Raw genomic sequence first — 21574 nt, forward strand, 5'->3', positions numbered from 1 at the left:
CCTAACAAAGACAGACTTTCTTTAAAATTATTTTAAAACTTTCAAAAATTTGACACCAAAAGAAAACCTGAAGCTTCCCCTAATCTATATGGATTGTTAGAACTTTCTCTGTGTGTGTTCTAATGGTATACATTTTTTAAATGCTTTTTTTATTGCTGAGTAATTAAGTAAAACTTTTTAGAAATCCAATATATAAACATACCAAATAATTTAATAAGAAATTTTTAATTATTATTTTCACTTAAATTGTATATCAGAGAAGTTTTTTGAGTTTTTTTTTTAATTCTAAGATTTTTGTCAGTCAGGTCTCTTGAAGATATGATTTATGTGCAGTAAAATTCATCCTTTTTACTGTACAGTATTAAAAAACAAAATTCAACTGAGTAAATCTTAATGATCTTACTAGCTTTATTCTTTGCTTTATGAACCAGTCCATACAGTCTAGCAGACAGAAAGGAGCTCCAAGGAGGTATGCAAAAGGAAAGGCAAAAGGAAGTGGGAACAAGGAAATTATACTAGACAAAAAGCTGGTTGGTTACTTCAGCCAGCTTTCCTCTAGGGACTGACAGGGGTCTGTTAGGCAGATCAACTAACTAGTGCTGACCAGGAGATGCCTGATTGACTGGTATAGGATTCCATTTCTGGCAGAGCTGAAAGTGAACTAACTACGTCTTGGTGCTTAGCATAAGTAACTCCATTTTGGGCCTGCTTTCATGTTTTTAACAACAGTTTTATAAGTTTTGAGAAATTAATACAGTTGTGAGACTAATACCACAATTAAGATATAGGACAGTTCCATTACCCCAAAACTTTGTAGTCACTCCACCTGTTGCAGGATTATCGAATGCAATGGCCAAGAAAGACTTCTCGAGACGTTGTATGGTACGGCTTAATAGGTTTATTTAGGTAGCACGGGAATAGGACCCATGGGCAGAAAGAGCTGCACTTTTACTATATGAAGCTGGTGGTTATACACTTAGTGCTCAAGAGGGAGGGGATGTGCAGGGAATATTAGACCATAGATGTCTTCTTTGAATTTCTACTTGTAAAACTACTTTTGCAAGATTTCTGTGGTGTTTATCATTCGTTTTATATTAAATATTGGTGAGATATACAAGCAGTTATGAGACCCTTTGAGAATGTAGCAACCAGGGCACCTGAGTGGCACAGTTGGTTGAGCAGCTGACTCTTGATTTTGGCTCAGGTGGTGATCTAAGGGTTATGAGATCGAGCACCTGTCAGCTCAGCATGGAGTCTGCTTGAGACTCTTTCTCCCTCTCCCCTGTCCCCTCTAAATTAAACAGATCAATCTTTTTTTTTAAAGATTTTATGTATCTATTTGAGAGAGAGCGAGATTGAGAGCGAGAGTGAGAGAGAACATGAGCGGGGGGGAGAGGGAGAGGGAGAATTGGGCTCCTGGCTGAGCAAGGAACCCAATGCGGGGCTCGATCCCAGGACCCTGGCATCATAACCTGGGCCAAAGGCAGATGCTTAAACTGACTGAGCTACCAGGCAACCCATTCTTTTTTTTTTTTTTTTTTAAGATTTATTTGTTAGGTGCTTGGGTACCACCTTTATCTGTGCTTCCATATATATTCGTGTACAGGGTTTTTATTTCTCTTGAGTAAGTGTGTAGCACTGAGATTGCTGGGTTGTATGTTAGGGATATGTTTATAAGAAAGTATCGAACTGTTTTCTAAAATGGCTATACCGTTTGCATTCTTACCAGCAGTATGAGAGTTCCAGATGTTCTGCATCCTCAACACTAGGATTTTTTGTTTTGTTTGTTTTGTCCTGTTTTATTTTATTGCATTATTTACTAATTTATTTTTAAAGATTTTATTTATTTATTTGAGAGAGAGGGAGAGCACGAACTGGAGAGGGGGCAGAGACAGAGGGAGAGGGCAAAGCAGACTCCCCGCTCAGCACAGAGCCTGATGTAGAGCCTGGCATCATGATCTGAGCCAAAGTCAGATGCTTAACCAAGGGAGCCGCCCAGGGGCCCCTGTTTTGTCCTGTTTTAGCTATAAGTGAGTAGCTATATCTCATTGTAATTTTAATTTGGATTTGTTTGATGACCAGGGATACTAAACATCTTTTCATGTGCTCATTTTGCATCTGTTTCTTCTTTAGTGAAGTCTTCCTTATATATTTTAGCTCATGTTTCTATTGAATTGCTTTGTTTACTTATTACTGAGTTTTGAAAGTTCCATATATATTGTGGGTACAAATCTTTTATCAGATATCTGTTTTGCAAATATTTTCTGTGAACCTCTGACATATTTTTTTTTTCTTTTAATAGTGACTTTTGTTGGGGAGGGAGAATTTCCTCTAGCTGGACTAAGAATCCAATTGACATGAGACAGATTAACAGGAGAAAATCAAATTTAATAGCATACATACAGGGAATTCACAGAGACATAGAAATTCCAAAGATAGGTAACATGATTTATATGAGTTAAGGAGAAGGGTAGGAGTCTGAGGATTAGCAGGAAGGTGAGAGGAGATGTTTAGAAAACACAGGTTGCCCTTTTATGTAGGTGAATGTCTAGGTAAAGTGGTATCTCTGTTAATAGCTGTCTTCTGGTATAACCAAGCAATTATGTGGGAAGTAAAGGGCTTTTCCTGAATCTGCTGGGTTTTGATTGCTTTTAACTAAGCATAATGTTTATGCCAAAGTGGCCGATCTTGGGGCAGCCTGCCCTTGTCCCCTATACTTTCAAAGTGGAATAATTTTTTATTTTGGTGAAGATCAGGATTTATCAGGAATTTTTGTTCTTGATTTTGTTGTTGTAGCTAAGAAATCTTTGCCTGGCCTAGGGTCACAAATATTTTCTCCTGTGTTTTCTTTTAGATGTTGTTTAATTCTTGGTTTTATATTTGGACTTATGATCCATTTCCTGTTAATTTTATGGATATCTAGTTGTTTCAGCATCATTTGTCGAAAGAACTGTTTTTTCTCCACTGAATTCACTTTGCATTGTGCTGAAAATCAATTGATATATATGTATGTATCTATTTCTGAAATCTATTCGATCCCATTGATTTATGTGTCTGTCTTTTCACCAAGACCAATCATGAGTCTTCCAGCCTTGTTTTCTCCTTCAAAATTGTTTTGACTATTATAGCTTTTTTTGCTTTTTCTTATAACTTTCAGAATTGGTTTGTCAGTTTCTATAGAAAAAGACATTGGTCATTGCTAGACCATAGATATAGTTTACTTTTGTTTACTGACTGTGTATACTATGACTTCAATAAACTCACTTTTTAATTAATTAATTAAATGTTGAATTATTTATTTATTTGTCAGAGAGAGAGAGAGCAAGCACAAGGAGGGGGAGAAGCAGGCAGAGGGAGAAGCAAGCTCCCCACTGAGCAGGGACCCTGATGCAGGACTCCATTCCAGAGTCCTGGGATCATGACCTGAGCTGAAGGCAGACAGTCAACTGACTGAGCCACCCAGGCGTCCCTATTTATTTATTTTAAAATTTTATTTTTAAGTAACCTCTATACCCAGTGTGGGGCTTGAACTCACAACCCCCGAGATCGAGAGTCGTGTGCTCTATGAACAGAGCCAGCCAGGTACCCCTCAGTTTTTATTTCTAATACTGTTTTTGTAAATTCGTTGGGATTTTCTACATAGACAATGATTTAAAAAAAAAAAATAAAGACAGTTTTATTTCTTGCTTTCCAATCTGTATGCTATTGTATTTCTTTTTTGCCTTTATTGTACTGCCTAGGACCGCTGTTAGGTTTTTTGAAAAGGAATGATGAGGGCCTATATTCTTGCCCTGTTCTTGATCTTATGGGGAAGGTATTCATTCTTTCATCAGTAAGTATATTAGCTGTAGTTTCTCTGTAGGTGCTTTTTATCAGGTTGAGGGAGTTTCTTTATAGTTTGCTGAGAGTTTTTATCATGTGAATAGGTGTTAAATTTTGTTAAATGCTTTTTCTGCATCTGATGAAATCAATAAATGGTTTTTCTTCCTTAAAACATCAATTTGGTGAATTATTTTAATTGATTAACTTTTTTTTAAGATTTTATTTATACATTTATCAGAGAGAGAGCACAAGCAGGGGGAGTAGCAGGCAGAGCAGGCAGAGGGAGAAACAGGCTCCCTGCTGAGCAAGGAGACTGATATGGTGCTCGATCCTAGGACGCTGGGCTCATGACCTGAGTCAAAGGCAGATGCTTAACTGACTGAACCACCCAAGCATCCCTCATTTATTTTAATTTTGAATTAGCCTTGCATGACCTTGGATAAAGCCTTCTTGGTTGTGATGTATATCCTTTTTATATATTGTTAAATTTCATCTGCTAACATTTTGTCCTAGATTTTTACATCTATGTTCATTAGAAATACCAGTCTGTAATTTTGTCTTTGTTTTGTCCTATGAGGGTCTTATCAAATGAGTTGGGAACTGTTCCTTTCTATTTTATTTTCTGTTTTCTGGAATGATTTGTGTAAAATTAGCGTTCTTCCTTTTTTTCTTTTTAATTAGTACTGTTTCTTATTTGGTAGAATTCACTAGTGAAGCCATTTTGGGGTTGGAGTTTTCAAGTATGACTAAATTTTTCTTTAATGTGTAGAGGAATTTTTAGTTTATCTATTTCTTCTTAAGCAAGTTTTGATAGTATACCTTTTCAGGCATTTTTTTTTTTTAAGACTGTATTTATTTATTTGAGAGAAAGAAAGAGAGTGTGAGCAGGGGAGATTGGAAGGGCAGAGGGAGAGGAAGAAGCAGACTCCCTACTGAACAGGGAGCCTGACGAGGGGCTCAATCCCAGGACCCTGGGATCATGACCTGAGCTGAAGGCGGATCTTAACTGACTGAGCCACGCAGGTGCCCCGAAATGTGTTTATTTCAACGATGTTGTTGGATTTATGGGCATAGAGTTGTTACTAAAATTCCCTTATTATTCTTTTAATATCTGTTGGATTTGTCTAGTGCTGTCTCTTCTTTTATTCTTGATATTGGTAAGTTGTCTCCTTTCTTTTTTATCTTCATCAATCCGGCTTTGTGTTTGAATTATATTAATTTTTTAAAAGAATCTGCTTTTGGTTTTATTGATTTTCTCTATTTTTCTGTTTCCAATTTCATTGATTTTTTTTAAAGATTTTATTTATTTATTTGACACAGAGAGAGAGAGAGAGAGGGCACAAGTAGGCAGAGCTGCAGGCAGAGCAGCAGGCGGAGGGAGAGGGAGAAGCAGACTCCCCACTGAGCAGGGAGCCCCACATGGGACTCGATCACAGGACCCTGGGATCATGACCTGAGCCGAAGGCAGATGCTTAACTGACTGAGCCACCCAGGCACCTCTCGTTAATTTTTTTTTTTTAAGTAAACTCTGTCCCCCGTGTGGGGCTCAAACTCATGACCCCAAGATCAAGAGTCACATGCTCTACCAACTGAGCCAGCCAGACACCCTCAATTTCATTGATTTTAGTTTTGATATTGCTTCCTTCCTTTTGTTTGCTTTGAGTTTAATTTACTCCTTTTCCCCCCCTTGCTTTCTTAAAATAGAAGTTTAGATAGTTCTTCTTGTTTAATATAAATATTTAATTATATAAATATCCCAGGAACATTTTTAGCTCCGTTCTATAAATTTTGATGCTGTGTTTTCATTGTTGGTCAGTCAAAATATTTTTTAAGTCTTTTCTTTTCTTTCTTTCTTTTTTTTTTTTTTTTAAGGTTCATTTATTTATTTCTTAGAGAGAGTGCATGTTCATGAGGATGGGGGAGGAGCAAAGGGAGAGGGAAACCCAGACTGCTCACTGATTGGGGAGCCCATTGCGGGCCCAGGACCCTGCCATCATGACCTGAGCCAAAATCAAGGGTTGGAGGCCCAACCCACTGAACCACCTAGGTGCCCCCAGTCAAAATATTTACTAAATTCCCTTGTGATTTCCTCTTTGACCTGTAGGTTATTTAGGAGTGTTTTGTTTATTTTCTAGATATTAGGGCATTTTCTAGGTATTTTTCTGTTTTATGGATTTCTAATTAATTTCATTGCAGTAAAATAACAAATTTCAGGTTTAAAAATTTTTTTAATTTGTTGAGATTGGTTTTATGGCTCAGGATTTGGTCTATCTTGGAGAATGCTTCATGTGTACTTGAAGAGAATATATTGCTCTTGTTGGGTGGAGTGTTCTATAAATTTGATAGCATTCTATCAACCAGGTGTTCTGTATCTTTACTGACTTTTTTGTACAATCAGTTATGGAGAGAGAAGTGTTGAAGTCCCTAACTGTACTTGTGGGTTTTTCTAATTCTCTTTTTATCAACAGTTTTGCCTCATTTATTTTAACACCCTGTTGTTAGGTGCATAAACATTTAGGATTATTGTGTGTTTTTAGAAGATTGATCCCTTTATTGTTGTGTAATAACCACTTTTATACCTGGAAATTTTCTTTGAAGTGTATTTTGATAATAATACAGTGACTCCAGCTTCTGTTGGTTAGTGTTTGCATGGTTTTTTTTCCTTGTCCTACTTTTTTTTTTTCCTTGTCCTACTTTTTTTTTTTTTTAAAGATTTTATTTATTTATTTGACAGAGATAGAGACAGCCAGTGAGAGAGGGAACACAAGCAGGGGGAGTGGGAGAGGAAAGAAGCAGGCTCCCAGCGGAGGAGCCTGATGTGGGGCTCGATCCCAGAACGCTGGGATCAGGCCCTGAGCCGAAGGCAGATGCTTAACTACTGTGCCACCCAGGCGCCCCCTCCTTGTCCTACTTTTAACTATCTGTAAGTTTATGTTTAAAATGGATTTCTGTGGACCCTCGGCTCTTTGGGCAACTAATATTTGATAAAGCAGGAAAAAACATCCGGTGGGAAAAAGACAGTCTCTTCAATAAATGGTGCTGGGAAAATTGGACAGCTACATGCAAAAGAATGAAACTTGACCACTATCTCACACCATACACAAAAATAAACTCCAAATGGATGAAAGACCTCAATGTGAGACAGGAATCTATCAAAATTCTAGAGGAGAACATAGGCAACAACCTCTACGACATCGGCCAAAGCAACCTTTTTCATGACACATCCCCAAAGGCAAGAGAAACAAAAGATAAAATGAATTTATGGGACTTCATCAAGATTAAAAGTTTCTGCACAGCCAAGGAAACAGTCAGAAAAACTAAGAGGCAGCCCACGGAATGGGAGAATATATTTGCAAATGACACTACAGATAAAGGACTGGTATCCAAGATCTACAAAGAACTTCTCAAACTCAATACACGAGAAACAAATAAACAAATCAAAAAATGGGCAGAAGATATGAATAGACACTTTTCCAATGAAGACATACAAATGGCTAACAGACACATGAAAAAATGTTCAAAATCATTAGCCATCAAGGAAATTCAAATCAAAACCACACTGAGATACCACCTTACGCCAGTTAGAATGGCAAAAATAGACAAGGCAAGAAACAACAATTGCTGGAGAGGATGTGGAGAAAGGGGATCCCTCCTACATTGTTGGTGGGAATGCAAGTTGGTACAGCCACTCTGGAAAACAGTGTGGAGGTCCCTTAAAAAGTTAAAAATTGAGCTACCCTATGATCCAGCCATTGCACTACTGGGTATTTACCCCAAAGATACAGACGTAGTGAAGAGAAGGGCCATATGCACCCCAATGTTCATAGCAGCAATGTCCACAATAGCTAAATCGTGGAAGGAGCCGAGATGCCCTTCAACAGATGACTGGATTAAGAAGTTGTGGTCCATATATACAATGGAATATTACTCAGCTATCAGAAAGAACGAGTTCTCAACATTTGCTACAACATGGACGGCACTGGAGGAGATAATGCTAAGTGAAATAAGTCAAGCAGAGAAAGACAACTATCATATGATTTCTCTCATCTATGGAACATAAGAACTAGGATGATCAGTAGGGGAAGAAAGGGATAAAGAAGGGGGGGTAATCAGAAGGGGGAATGAAACATGAGAGACTATGGACTATGAGAAACAAACTGAGGACTTCAGAGGGGAGGGGGGGTGGGGGAATGGGATAGACCGGTGATGGGTAGTAAGGAGGGCACGTATTGCATGGTGCACTGGGTGTTATACACAACTAATGAATCATCGAGCCTTACATCGGAAACTGGGGATGTACTGTATGGTGACTAACATAATATAATAAAAAATCATTATAAAAAAAATGGATTTCTGGTATCTTGTGTCTTTTGTTCCAGGTTTTTCTTACTTCTACCATTTATGTTTGACTTTTTAAAAAACCTTTATGAAGATTTAGTTCACATAGTATACAGTTCATCCATTTGACTTGTATAATTCAGTGGTTTTTAGTACATCATAGAGTTGTGTCACTGTCACAACAATCAATTTAACATTTTCATCATCTCAGAAAGAAACCCTATGCCCATTAGTAGTCAATCTCCATTTCCCCCTGAACAACCCCGCTTGTGCTTTCTGTCTCTATTGATTTACGTATTTTGGACATTTCACATAAGCAGAATCATGTAACATGCAGTGTTTTGTCACTGGCTTCTTTCACTTAGCATAATTTTTTCAAGTGTGTTGTAACATTTATCAGTACTTAATTCTTTTTTATTACTAAATACTCCATTGTAGAGCTGTACATCTTATCAATTCATTACCTGCTGGACATTTGGCTATTATCTTACTCTTTTGGCTATTAACAAATAATGCTGCTGTCAACATTCATGGACAAGTTTTTATATGCATATATGTTTTCAGTTCTCGTGTACGTGTGTGTGTGTGTGTGTGTGTGTGTGTGTGTGTGTGTGTGTGTGTAGAGACAAAGAATTGGGGTTCCTGGGTTTTTTGATAACTCTATATCTAATCTTTTGAGAACCTGCCAAATTGTTTTCAAAAGTGACCATACTTTTTTACTTACCACCAGCAATATGAGGGCTCCAACTTCTCCACATTCTTTCTTACTGACGCTTGTTATTGTCCTTCTTTATAATGTTCATTCTAGTGCTGTGAGGTGGTATGTCATTGCAGTTTTGATTTGCATTTCCCTGGTGTCTAGTGATGTTGAGCATCTTTTCATGTGCTTATGGGCCATTTATATGTCTTTTTTTTGGGTAAAATGTCTGTTCAAATCCTTTGCTTATTTTGGAGTTATTTGAATTTTTATTGAGTTACAAGAGTTCTTTGTGTAGTCTAGGTACAAATCTATTACTGTATTTGCAAATATTTTCTGCCATTCAGTGAGGTTTTCTTTTTTTTTTTTCCCTATATTAGTAATGTCCTTTGATACACAAAAGTTTAAAATTTTTTTAAAATTCAGGTATAATTGACATATAACATTTTATTAGTTGTAGTTGTACAATATAATGATTCAATATTTGTATACATTGCAAAATGATCACCACAATAAGTCTAGTTAACATCTGTCACCGTACATAGTTACAAAATTTGTTTTTTCTTGTGATGAGAACTTTTAAGATTTGCTCTCTTGGCAACTTTCACATATGCAGTACAGTTAATATTAACTATAGTTGTCATGCTGTACTTTACTTCCCCATGACTTTATTTTGTAACTGGACGTTTGTACCTTTTGATTTCCTTCTTTTTTATGTCTGAATAATATTCCACTGTATATTTTACCACATTTTCTTCATTCATTCATCCATCAATAGAATCATAGGTTATTTCCGTTTCTTTCTTTCTTTTTTCTTTTTTTTTTTAGTAATCTCTGTGCCCAATGTGGGGTTCAAACTCATGATCCTAAGATCAAGAGTTGCATGCTCTACTGACAGCCAGCCGGGTGCCTGTAGGTTGTTTCCATTTCTTGGCTATTGAAAATAATGCTGCAGTTAATATGGGGGTGCATGTATCTTTCCAAGTTAGTGTTTTTATTTTCTGAAGATAAATATCCAGAAGTGGAGTTAGTAGATCATATGACATTTCTAGTTTCGGTTTTTTAAGGAAACCTTCATATTGTTTTATATAGTGGCTACGCTAATTTACATTACCACCAGCAATGCATAAGGGTACCCTTTTCTCCACATCCATACTAACACTTATTTCTTTTAATAACAGCTATTCTAACATGTATGGGGGGATATCTCATTGTGGCTTTGATTTGCATTTCCCTGGTAATTAATGATGTTGTGTATTTTTTTCTTATATCTATTGGCCATCTGTATGTCTTCTTTGGAAAAGTATCTATTGAGATTCTTTTACCATTTGTAATCAGATTGTGTTTTGGCTGTTGAGTTGTGTGAGTTCATTATATTTTGGATATTAACCCCTTCTCATATACTGTATATGATTTGTAAATATATTCTCCTGTTTAGTAGGTTACCTTTTCATTTTGTTGATAGTTTCCTTTGCTATACAGAAGCTTTTTAGTTTGATGTAGTGCCACTTACTCAATTTTTCTGCTTTACTTTTAGTCTTAAATCCAAAAAATTATTGGTAAGACCTCTGTCAAGGAGCTTATTGCCCTTGTTTTCTTCTAGGAATTTTATAATTTCAGGTCTTACATTCAAATCTTTAATCCATTTTGAGTGACATTTTGTATATGGTATAAGATAGGGGTCCAGTTTCATTCTTTTGCATGTGGCTGTCCAGTTTTCCCAACACTATTTATTGAAGAGACTGTTCTTTCCCTATTGTTTGTTCTTGGCTCCTTTGTTGTAAATTAATTGACCATATATATGTGCTTTTATTTTGGGGCTACCAGTTCTGTTCTATTGATCTATATATTTGTTTTTATGTCCATATCATACTGTTTTGATTACTACAGCTTTGTAATATAGTTTGAAATCAAGATGTGTGACACCTCCAGCTTTGTTCTTTCTCAGGATTGCTTTGACTCTTTGGGGTCTTTTGTGGTTCCATATAGATTTTAGGATTGTTCTGTTTTTGTGAGAAATGTCACTGGAATTTTGATGGGCATTGCATTGAATCTGTAGATTACTCTGGATAGTGTGGACATTTTAACAATATTATACAAATATGTACAGAATATTCCATCCAAAAACAACAGAATACATTTTCTTCTCAATTACACATGGAATACTCTTCAGGATAGTTCATATGTTAGGCCACAAAACAAATTTTAAAAACTTAAGAAGACTGAAATCATATCAAGCATCTTTTCAACCATAGTGCTATAAAGGTAGAAATAAATTACAAGTACAAAGTGGAAAACTCACTGATTTGTGGAAAGTAGACAACATGCTACTGAACAACCAGTGGGCGAAAGAAGAAATCAAAAGAGAAATTAAAAAAGAAAAACAAACCTTGAGACAACTGAAAATGGAAATAGACCCCACCATAACTTAAAAGATGCAGAAGTAGTTATGAGGAAAGTTCATAGCAATAAATTCTTACATCAAGAAAAAGAAAAATCTTAATCTAATTTTACATCTCAAGGAACTAGAAAAAGAACAAGTGAAACCTAAACTTAGTAGAAGGAAGGAAATAATAAAGATCAGTGCAGGGGAAAAAAATGAAATAGAAACTAAAAAGACAGTAGAAAAGATCAGTGAAATTAAGAATTGGTTCTTTGAAAAGATAAACAGAATTGACAAATCTTACATTAGACTCACGAAGTATAAAAGAAGAGTCAAATAAATAAAATTGGAAGTAAAAGAGAAGTTACAACTGATACCACAGAAATACAAAGGATCCTAAGAGACTATATGAACAAATGTATGCCAGCAAATTAGAGAAATGGAGAATTTCCTAGAAACATACAACCTACCAAGACTGAAACTTAAAGAAATAGAAAATCTAAACAGACTAAGTACTAGTAAGATTGAATTAATAATTAAAAACTTCTCCCAAAACAGAAGTCCAGGACCAGACAGTTTCATGGGTGAATTCTGCCAACATTTAAAGAATTAATACCAATTCTTCTCAAACTATTCCAAAATAAGGAAAAGAAGGGAACACTTCCAAACTCATTTTATGAGGCCAACATTACCCAGATACTGAAACAGACAAGGATGCCAGAAGAAAAGAAAATTGCTGGCCTGTATCCCTGAGGCACATAGATGCAAATTCCTTAACAAAATATTAGCAAGCCAATTCAGCTCTCAGTAGAAGCAGAAAAAGCATTAGACAAAAAAATTCAACATCTGTTTATGATAAAAACTCTCAACAAACAGAGTATAGAGGAAATATACCTCAACATAATAAAGGCCATATATGACAAACCCACAGCTAACATTGAACTCAGCAATGAAAAGCCAGAAGCGTTTCCTCTAAGATCAAGAACACGATGAGGATGCCCATTCTTGCCACTTTGATTCAGCATAGTACTAAAAATCGTAGCCAGAGTAATTAGGCAAGAAAAAGAAATAAAAGGCATCCAAATAGAAAAGGCAGAAGTAAAACTGTCACTATTTGCAAATGACATTTTTAAAAGCTTTAAGAAAGTAGATAAATCTGGGGTGCCTGCCTGGCTCAGTCAGTAGAGCAGCCCTATGTTTATTTTATTTCATCAGATAAATCTTATGCAATTAGTAAAAAATAATGCTTGATTTTTCCCCCCCACTTTTAGTGTTAAATGTTTACAAAAGTCAGTGAAGGATTCTTATCACATAATATGTAGACCATGTGCCTGTGAACTTGAAGTTTGTGCAAAATGTGGAAAGAAAGAAGACATTGTTATTCCGTGAGTATTTTTTTTTTAAATGTTTGGGATTTAGTCTTTTAGTAATCGATATGTGAATTTTCTTTTGAGGAAACATCCAGTAGCTCTGAGAGTCTTAAGGTGCAGTGTATCACACTGATTTAGACTTCTTTTTTTTTTTTTCCACCTAACAAGAAAATGTCTTAATTATTCATTATATTTTTCTATCATTATAGTAAAAATAAAACTTTATATTTTTAGGAAATTAAAATATTTATCCATGAAGTTCACATTCGTCACTCATCAGAGAAGAATTTACTCATTATGCAACTACTTTTCTTGAATGGACATCATGTATTAATTTCTTTGAGCCTACTTTATTGACAACAGTATTATTATTGGTTGGATTTTGACTGAAGTTAGTCTTCAAGGATCTTTTTCTCTATACTTATTTTATTAGACTCCTATTAATCAGGAAATACAGTATAAAGTTCTTTTCAATCTACAGTTAAATAACGAAAGCCTGAGAAATAAGTAGAAGTTCTTTTTTTTCATTTTCAGGTTTAATAAGGAACCAGAAAAGACAGAAATTCCTGAAAGTAATCTACGTTCCAACCATAGAAGCTGCAGAAGAAATGAAGAAGAAAGTGATGATGACTTAGATTTTGATATTGATTTAGACGACACAAAAGACAATCAAGTGGATTAATATATTAAAAGTCACCTTGAAAACATGAAATTCTGGACGACTTTTGACTTTTGAGAGTTTTACACAAAAATACTGTGAAATCCTAATGAGCAAAATAGCAAAAAGCTATAGAAAACAGGCAGAGTTCACACATGGACAATATAAATTATGCACGATACTTGGAAAATTATAAAACTTTCATCCAGAGTTTTCTTATAATAAATTTTTAAGTAGCATATGCTAGAATACCTGCCAGAATGAGTATTAGGGTATCATAGTGCAGTTCATGGGAATTATTTGGAAGAGTATACCAACTAATATCAAACTAAACAAGATTCAGAATTGTTGGTTGTGTAAGAACTATTGCGTGGAAAAATCAGTGCTAGCCTCAAAAATTGGTCCTCATTAAGTACTTTTTTATAGATCTAGCTCAAGTAAATGGCCCACATAACAAAGCCTCCTTACTTATAAGCTTGCTTGTTACAAAAAGCTTGTTATTTATTTTTTATAGTAATGTTTAACAAGTGTGTAGCAGTTTTTCTTGAAAGTATTTTTACATACCTGATCACATTTTTTACATTTCTTCTTTTGCAAAATATACATACAGAAAAAATGTATAAAATACATTAATATATAATTATAAAGAAAAGTCATACATCTGTCATCCAGATGAAGAAACTACTTTTAAACAATATAAATTAGCTTTGCCTGATTTTTAATCCTTTTTTTTCTTTTTATCTTGAAATATCTCAAACCTAAACAAAACAGCAAAATAGTACAATGAAACTTTGTATATTCTTCATCTAGATTCACAGGTGATTTGTTATGTTTTCATTATACTCAATAGATTGATATAAATACATATTTTATTTGCTGAACCATTTGCAAATAAGTGACAGACGTTGGTTTTGAGCTTTGTGTGAGCAGACTTATACTATGCATGTTATTTTGTATCTCTTCTTTATTTCATTATTTGTGAGATTGATGCATGGTTAGTTGTAAGAGCTCCGATTTGTTCACATTACATTATTGTGTTTTATTCCATTGTCTTTATATCACGATTCATTTATCCTCTCTAATGATGAGGGATGTGTGAGTTATTTTAAAATTTTCCTCATGTAAAGAATACTGCTGTGAGCACTGTTACATGTGTTTCTTGGTACACACGTCTTGTTTCTTGGTGCACATTGCTATTAGATACATAGCTAGTAGTGGTACAGGCCATCCAGTTATATGCATGTGCATCTGCAGGATTCCTGTATAACGCCAAGCTGTCTTTACAGAGGAGTTGTTGTTTCCTTTCCCCACAGCAATATATTAAGAGTTCCAGTGGTCTGTATCCTCTCTAACACTTGATCTTTAAATTTCTGTCAGTTTGGTAAGTGTGCAATGTATGTCTTTGTCTTATTAATTTTGTAATCGATATGTATTGTATGTGTGTATATATATACACACACACACACATATATGTACCACGTCTTTTTATCCATTCATCTATGGATGGACACTTAGATTGCTTCCATATCTTGACTACTGTAAGTAATGCTGCAATAAACATAGGGCTGCATATATCTTTTCGAATTAGCGTTTTTATTTTCTTTGGGTAATACCCAGTGGTGGAATTACTGAATCATATAGTATTTCTACTTTTAACTTTTTGAAGAACCTCCATACTGTTTCTCATAGTGGTTGCACCAACTGACATTCCCATGAACAGGGCAGACAGGTTCCCTTTTCTCCACATCCTCACCAGTACTTGCTATTTCTTTGTCTTTTTGAGAGTAGCCATTCTGACAAGGTATGAGATGATTTCTTATTGTGGTTTTGATTTGCATTTTCCTGATGATTAGTGAAGTCCAGCATCTTTTTGTGTGTCTCTTGGCCATCCGTATGTTGTCTTTGGAAAAATGTCTATTCAAACCCTCTATCCGGTTTTAATCAGTTTTTTTTTTTGTTTAAAAATATAGAATCTTATCAAGACATTAAGGAAAATGGACACATAAATGGAGAAATATAAAATACATGGAGAGAGATACTGTGTTCATGCTGGGGAAGTCTCAATATTCTAAGCTTATAATCTTACAGAAAGTTTCCCATAAATTTGGCTTACCTTTTTGCATATAGACTTATTTTCTGGACAAGGTTAACTGTTGTGGTTAAAGAGCCAACTAAATCATTAGTCCTAGTACAAGTACTTTCCCAACTGAATGAATCATAACTCCTCAGATTACCTTCTCAGGAGAGAAATTTAACAAAGAGCATCACCTAGTGACATACCCTAATATCTGTATTTCTGTCTTTAGTGCTAAGAAACTTTTTTTTAAGCAGACATAAATTTAATTATGTTTAGTTCATTTTTTTTAAAGAAATTATTTTGTCTAATCTAAAAATTCCTTTTCATTGGAACTCAACATGAATCTAAATCCTGCTATGTCACTTACAAACTGTGTCTTGGTACAAATTAATCTTTGTGTGCCTTGGTTTCCATGACGTTGATAGAAGGATTAAATGCATTAATATGTGAAGTGCTTAGAACCTATAAGAACACTATACAATTGATATTACTGTTACTATTTGATTATATATTAATTGGTAATGAATTAATAATTAGTAATGAAGACAGCAATTTAGTTGTTTTCCTACATTCTACAAGTTGTATGTAAAATATATAATGTACTAAAAAATACATACTATATATAATATATATATAAATATATATATAATATATATTTATATATATAAATTTATATTTAGGTTACCCTAACCTTAACCTAATTTATATATATATATAAATACCCTAACCCTAACTTAATTTATGTATATAAATTCCATATATGTGTTTAGGGAATGCAGAACGTATATATATATATATATATACATATGGAGTTCTGTTACTTGCAGATCCATGCTATCTGGTGCCAGAGTCTGCTGTTTAACTCCTATACTACAATACCATTCTATCACATATCAAAAGCAGTTCCAGAAGTAAATAGGGAAAACTGTATTAGAGGACACGGCATGAACTTATTTGGTGACTACAAAGGCTTGGAATAATAATGACAACAATATAATAATAGCATTCATTCATTCATTCAACAAATAATCATTGAGCACCTATGTGTGCAAGGGCACTCACTGTTCAAGATACGTGGGGTACAACAATGAGCAAAACAAAGATCCTTATCCTTTCAGAGATAACTTTTTAGTGGGTAGAGGCAGATAATAAGCATTGAACATAAGAAGTAAATTATATTAAAGGTAAAGTGCTATAGGAAAAAATAAGGAATGTTTGGGTGATTGGGTGTCTAAGGGCTTGGATGGCATAGGGATGAGGGTATTCAAGTGGGTGAGGAATGGGCTATAATTTTTTAAGTGAGGGGCGCAGAGAGACACATTGGGGAAGAATGTTCCAGGCAGAGGAACCATTGTAAAATTTTGCCGTATGTGTTCAAGGAACAGCAAGGAAGGAAAGGGACGATTAAATTGGAGAGTCCTAAGACATCAGGGGAGGTAATGGATGGCCAGATCGTGTAAAACTTGCTTTTAGGAGGTTTCTTCTTTATCTTTGGTTTTCAGCCGTTTTGACTATGATATTCTTGTTTGTGACTTAAGGTTTTCTGAGTGCTTCAAATCTGTTGGTCACTGTCCTTAAACAGACTTGGAGAATTGCTGGCCATTGTTTCTTCAACAACTGCTTTTCTCCTCTCCTTCTAGCACTTCATACATACTGTTAGATTTTTTTTTTTTTTTTAACTGTGTCCCTTGTCTTTCTCATGCTCTGCTTTCTTTTTTCCATTTGTTTTCCCTTTATGGGCTTCAGTTTGTGTGTTTTTTTAATTTTTAAAAATTTTAAAAATTTTGTTTTACTTATTTTAGAGGTTGGGAAGCGCAGAGGGAGAGGGAGAGGGAGAGAGAATCTTAAGCAGGCTCCATGTCCAGTGCAGAGCCCTATGCAGGGCTCAATCTCACTACCTTGAGATCATGACCTGAGCTGAAATCAAGAGTTGGACACTTAACTGATTAAGCCACCCAGGCGCCCCTGTTTTACTTTTTTTAACGTAAGCTCTATGCCCAATGTGGGGATTGAACTCATGACCCCAAGATCAAGAGTCACATACTCTCCTGACTGAGCCAGCCAGGTGTCCCAGTTTGTATGTTTTCTATTGGTCTTTCTTTGCCTTCATTAATTCTGTCTTCTAGATAAATAGGATTAGGTGTTGAGTGTGCTTTTAAACTCAGCTAATAAATTGCTGATTTCAGATACTGGATTTTGCAGTTCTCCAATGTCCATTTGATTCTTTTTTTTATTGATTATAACTGTTGAAATATTCCATGTTATCTATCTCGTGCGTCTTTTTCTCTTTGACATATTTATCACAGTTATTTTGAAGTCCTTTTTCACTTTTGTTTGCTTTTATTGCTTATTTTATCGTGATTATTGGACACTTTCTCCTGTTTTGCACATCTAATAATTTTTATTATATGCTATAAATTGTAAATGGTACATTATAGAGGGTTCCTCTAAAAAACAAATTACTGCACATCAACTTCATCCTATCAGAACTTGGGTTTAGGCTTTGCTGGGGTGTCTGTTGCAGTTTCACATTTATTTCTAGAGTTCCTTATTCCTGTCTCTTACTCCTCAGATATTGTCTTTATTCCTGGGCATGTATTTCCTGTGGTCTTAAGGCCAGACTCCAGCACTGTGTGACCTCTGACATCTCTGCCTGGCTCTAAGCCTCTCAGCAGCTGTTCTCTGCTAGGACTTCTTGAGTTGTGCCCTGGGCTTGTGCGGCTTTGGAGAGTAAGGAATGACCAGAGAAGCAGAAGGAGAACCAAGAACGGGTGTGTTGGGGGGCAAGGGGCACTTGATTAAGTGCTGAATATATCCTGATACTGTTCAAAACTACACCCTCTCCATGAGAAGCTCATCAAATGTTCATCATGACTCTGTGTAGTGATAACGATCATTATCCATGTTAACATATGAGAAATGAAGCTAAGTAATTTGACATACAACAGAGAAGTAGTAGGTCTAGGTTTTGAACCTGTACAATCATCTGAACCCAGAACCCGTTCTGCATATTAGGGTTAGTATGCATGAGAATAGTATGTGAGTTGCTGACAGAGTAACTCACACTATTTTCCATACTATTACTGTTCTGGGACTCTGCTGCCTGTCAGTCCTCTGCCATGCTTTCTTTCATCTTCCGTTATTTTAGACAGTTCAGAGCTTTTTTTCTGAAGAACCGTTGGGTCTCAGGCATCAGGGGAGAGTGCTCATTGCTGATGCCCTTGAATTCAAATCGCTTTTTTAATACTGTCTTCCATGACTGTTCATTTACACATTTGAGTCGTAATACCTGTAATCTTTCTAAGCGGGTCATGTCACTTTATCGTGAGCCCTACTTGCATAATGGATAGAAGATAGGTGTTTGCAAGCAGTTCCGAATATATCCAGTAAGTTGTATTGGGAAGGTAAATGGCAGTGATTATCTTTTAATACAGTAATAATTATTAGAAGAAAAAGAAAGTTGTCACATGTACTTGGTACGAATGTTTTTCTTTTATCACGTAAGATAAACAACAGTGTTCTGAGTAACTGTTTTTCAGTTTTCAGGTGACTGCACTAAGCTCAGAGGTTAAGTAACTTGCCAGAGACAGAAAGATAATAAGTAGTAGACCTGGGACGCCTGGGTGGCTCAGTCGGTTATGTGTCTGCCGTTGGCTCAGCTCATGATCTCAGGGTCCTGGGATCCCCCCATGTCAGGTTCCCTGCTCAGCGGGGAGCCTGCTTCTCCCTCTCTCTCTGCCTGCCACTTTGCCTGCTTGTGCGCTCTCTCACCTCTCTCTGTCAAATAAATAAATAATCTTTAAAAAAAAAGTAATAAACCTAAGATTCAAACCAAGTCTATATGGCTCCAAAGCCTGCATTATTTCAATCACATATATGCAAAATTACCCATATTCCATGTTCCTAAATGTTTTCTTCCCTTAAGTTAAGTTTGTAACAACATTACCTTGAACACAACTTTATCACTTCCTGTTTCCCTCTTTCTGGGTCTTTTCCTTCCCTGTAACATTAGTTGTATACTGAATGATTGCCCTGTTCTAAAGCTACATATTTTTTTTATTATACAAAGTTTGTAGATACCCTCCATATAACTTGTGGTGTAGAATTTTGTCACTCATGATGTTCCGATTTGTGTGTAATATTGAATGTTGCAAGACCATTTTCCACAGTTTTTACTGGCAACCCTTTTGGAGTCATGGGACTATGATGGGATTACATACTCAGCTCTATATTAATGAGTCCCACAATTCCATCAATAATTATACAGATGGAAATAATTATGCATTCCCAAATCTCTTACATAAGACTTTTTTAAGGAATTAAAGTACCAGGCTTTCAAGAGATATTACTACATAAAATTACACATGAAGTTGCACCTTTTATTTTTATATAATCTTAAAAATGAAAAATTTTTATAATCTTAAAAATGGTTCCTTTCAAAGGAAAAATGTGCATTATGATAAAGTATATAGTTGGTACTTGTACTAATACGGAAGATTTAAGGAGTGCTTGGGTGGCTCAGTCGGTTAAGCGTCTGACTCTTGGTTTTGGCTCAGGTCGTGATCTCAGGCCTGTGAGATTAAGCCCCAAGTCTGGCTTCGTGCTCGGTGGAGAGCTTGAGATTCTCTCTCCCTTTCCCTCTGCCCCTCCCCCCACTTGTGCGCTCACTCTCAAAAAAGTTTGTTGACTCAGAAGTTGACTAAGTGATACAATAATTTTTTTTAAAGATAAACTTTTTAAAAATATTTTGTTTATTTATTTATTTGATAGAGAAAGAGAGAGAGCACAAGCAGGGGGAGCGGCGGGCAATGGGAGAGGGAGAAGGAGGAGGGAGCCCAATGTGGGGCTTGATCCCAGGATCCTGGGATCATGAACTGAGCTGAAGGCAGATGTTTAACCGACTGAGCCACCCCAGCGATATAATATTTTATCAAAATTTGGCTTAGAAGTTTCTGTAACCTCTAAAAATATTAATTTGAAGTATATAAATTAAATTTTATTATTAAATGTTTAATTATTATTAAATACTACTTAAAATTAAATTTTTTGTGGTTTTTTTAAGTTGTTGTTGTTGTTGTTGTTGTTTTTTAGTGTTAAGTAATCTCTAAACCCAATGTGGGGCTTGAATTTACAACCCCGAAATCAATGTGACATGTTCTACTGACTAGGCCAGCCAGGCACCCCAAGTTTTTTCATTGTTTTAAATTAAATGTCTTTGAACTCGTGCTCGTTTTGGCAGCACATAAAATTGGAGTGATACAGACAAGATTAACATGACCCTTGCACAAGGATGACGTGCAAATTTGTGAAGCATTGGTATTTTAAAAAAAAAGTATTTGAACTCAACATTAGCATTAAGTTGGAATTAACATTTTAAAAGGTATATATTGTCCATTGATGAACCTCACAGATATGATGAGCAAAAGAATCCAAACACAATGAGATTACATATTTTAGGATTCTGTTTACAAGTTCAAAAATAATCAAAACTAATTCATTGTGATAGACATCAAGATAGTGATTTTTGGGGGTGTGATGTTGACAAGGAAGGGGCATGAGAGAACCTTCTGGAATGCAGTAGTCTCCTGATCTTGATCTAGGTGATGATTACACTAGGGTATAGAGAAATAAAATTCAGGGACTTCTGGGTGGCTCAGTTGGTTAAGCGTCTGCCTTCGGCTCAGGTCATTATCTCAGGGTCCATGGATAGAGCCCCGCATCGGGCTCTCTGCTCGGTGGGGAGCCTGCTTCTCCCTCTCCCTCTGCCCCTTTTCCTGCTCGTGCTCACTCTCTTTCAAATAAGTAAATAAAATCTTAAAAAAAAAAAAAAGAAATATAAAATTGAACACTTAGGATTTGTTTAGTTTATTGTACGTAAATGTTACCTGAATTTGAAAATAACTATAACTCTGAATTAAATGCATTTAACAGCATACTGTTGTCAAAACCATGCCTTGAAATAAAGCAACATAAATATTCACTTCAGGAGAGCAGGAGGTAGAGTGACCTCCAGGCAGAAGGATGTTTAAATCCTAACCCTGCCTCTTACTCATTGTGTGACTCTGGACCAGTTTCCTTACTTTTGTGAAGTTACCTTCTGTATACCTTACCTGTTTGTAAAATGAGGATAGTGACTTCTACAGTGTAAGATTTCTGCAAGTGTTACGTATAGTACCTATGAAGCTCTTGGCTATAGTAGGTGCTCCATTCATGATGTTTATAAATATTA

The 21574-nt window shown here is 35.6% G+C and overlaps 1 protein-coding gene and 1 non-coding gene across 2 annotated transcripts in view; both read left to right on the plus strand.

Annotated features, from left to right (window-relative positions):
• C34H9orf85 (chromosome 34 C9orf85 homolog) overlaps positions 1–14842 on the plus strand; it is a 60942-nt gene extending 46100 nt beyond the window's left edge. The window contains exons 3-4 of the mRNA XM_045772484.2: positions 12512–12625; positions 13145–14842. Coding sequence (XP_045628440.1) covers positions 12512–12625; positions 13145–13292 — 262 coding nt within the window. The 3' untranslated portion in view covers positions 13293–14842. The remainder of the gene's footprint in view (positions 1–12511; positions 12626–13144) is intronic.
• Positions 14843–20568: 5726 nt separating this feature from the next.
• Positions 20569–20670, plus strand: LOC123776560 (U6 spliceosomal RNA). The gene has a single exon (XR_006775391.2). It is a non-coding gene; the product is annotated as a U6 spliceosomal RNA (small nuclear RNA).
• The last annotated feature ends 904 nt before the right edge of the window (positions 20671–21574 follow it).

Source organism: Ursus americanus, chromosome 34, assembly GCF_024610735.1.
Source record: "Ursus americanus isolate L20-20 chromosome 34, mUrsAme1.1.p, whole genome shotgun sequence".
Lineage (NCBI taxonomy): Eukaryota > Metazoa > Chordata > Mammalia > Carnivora > Ursidae > Ursus > Ursus americanus.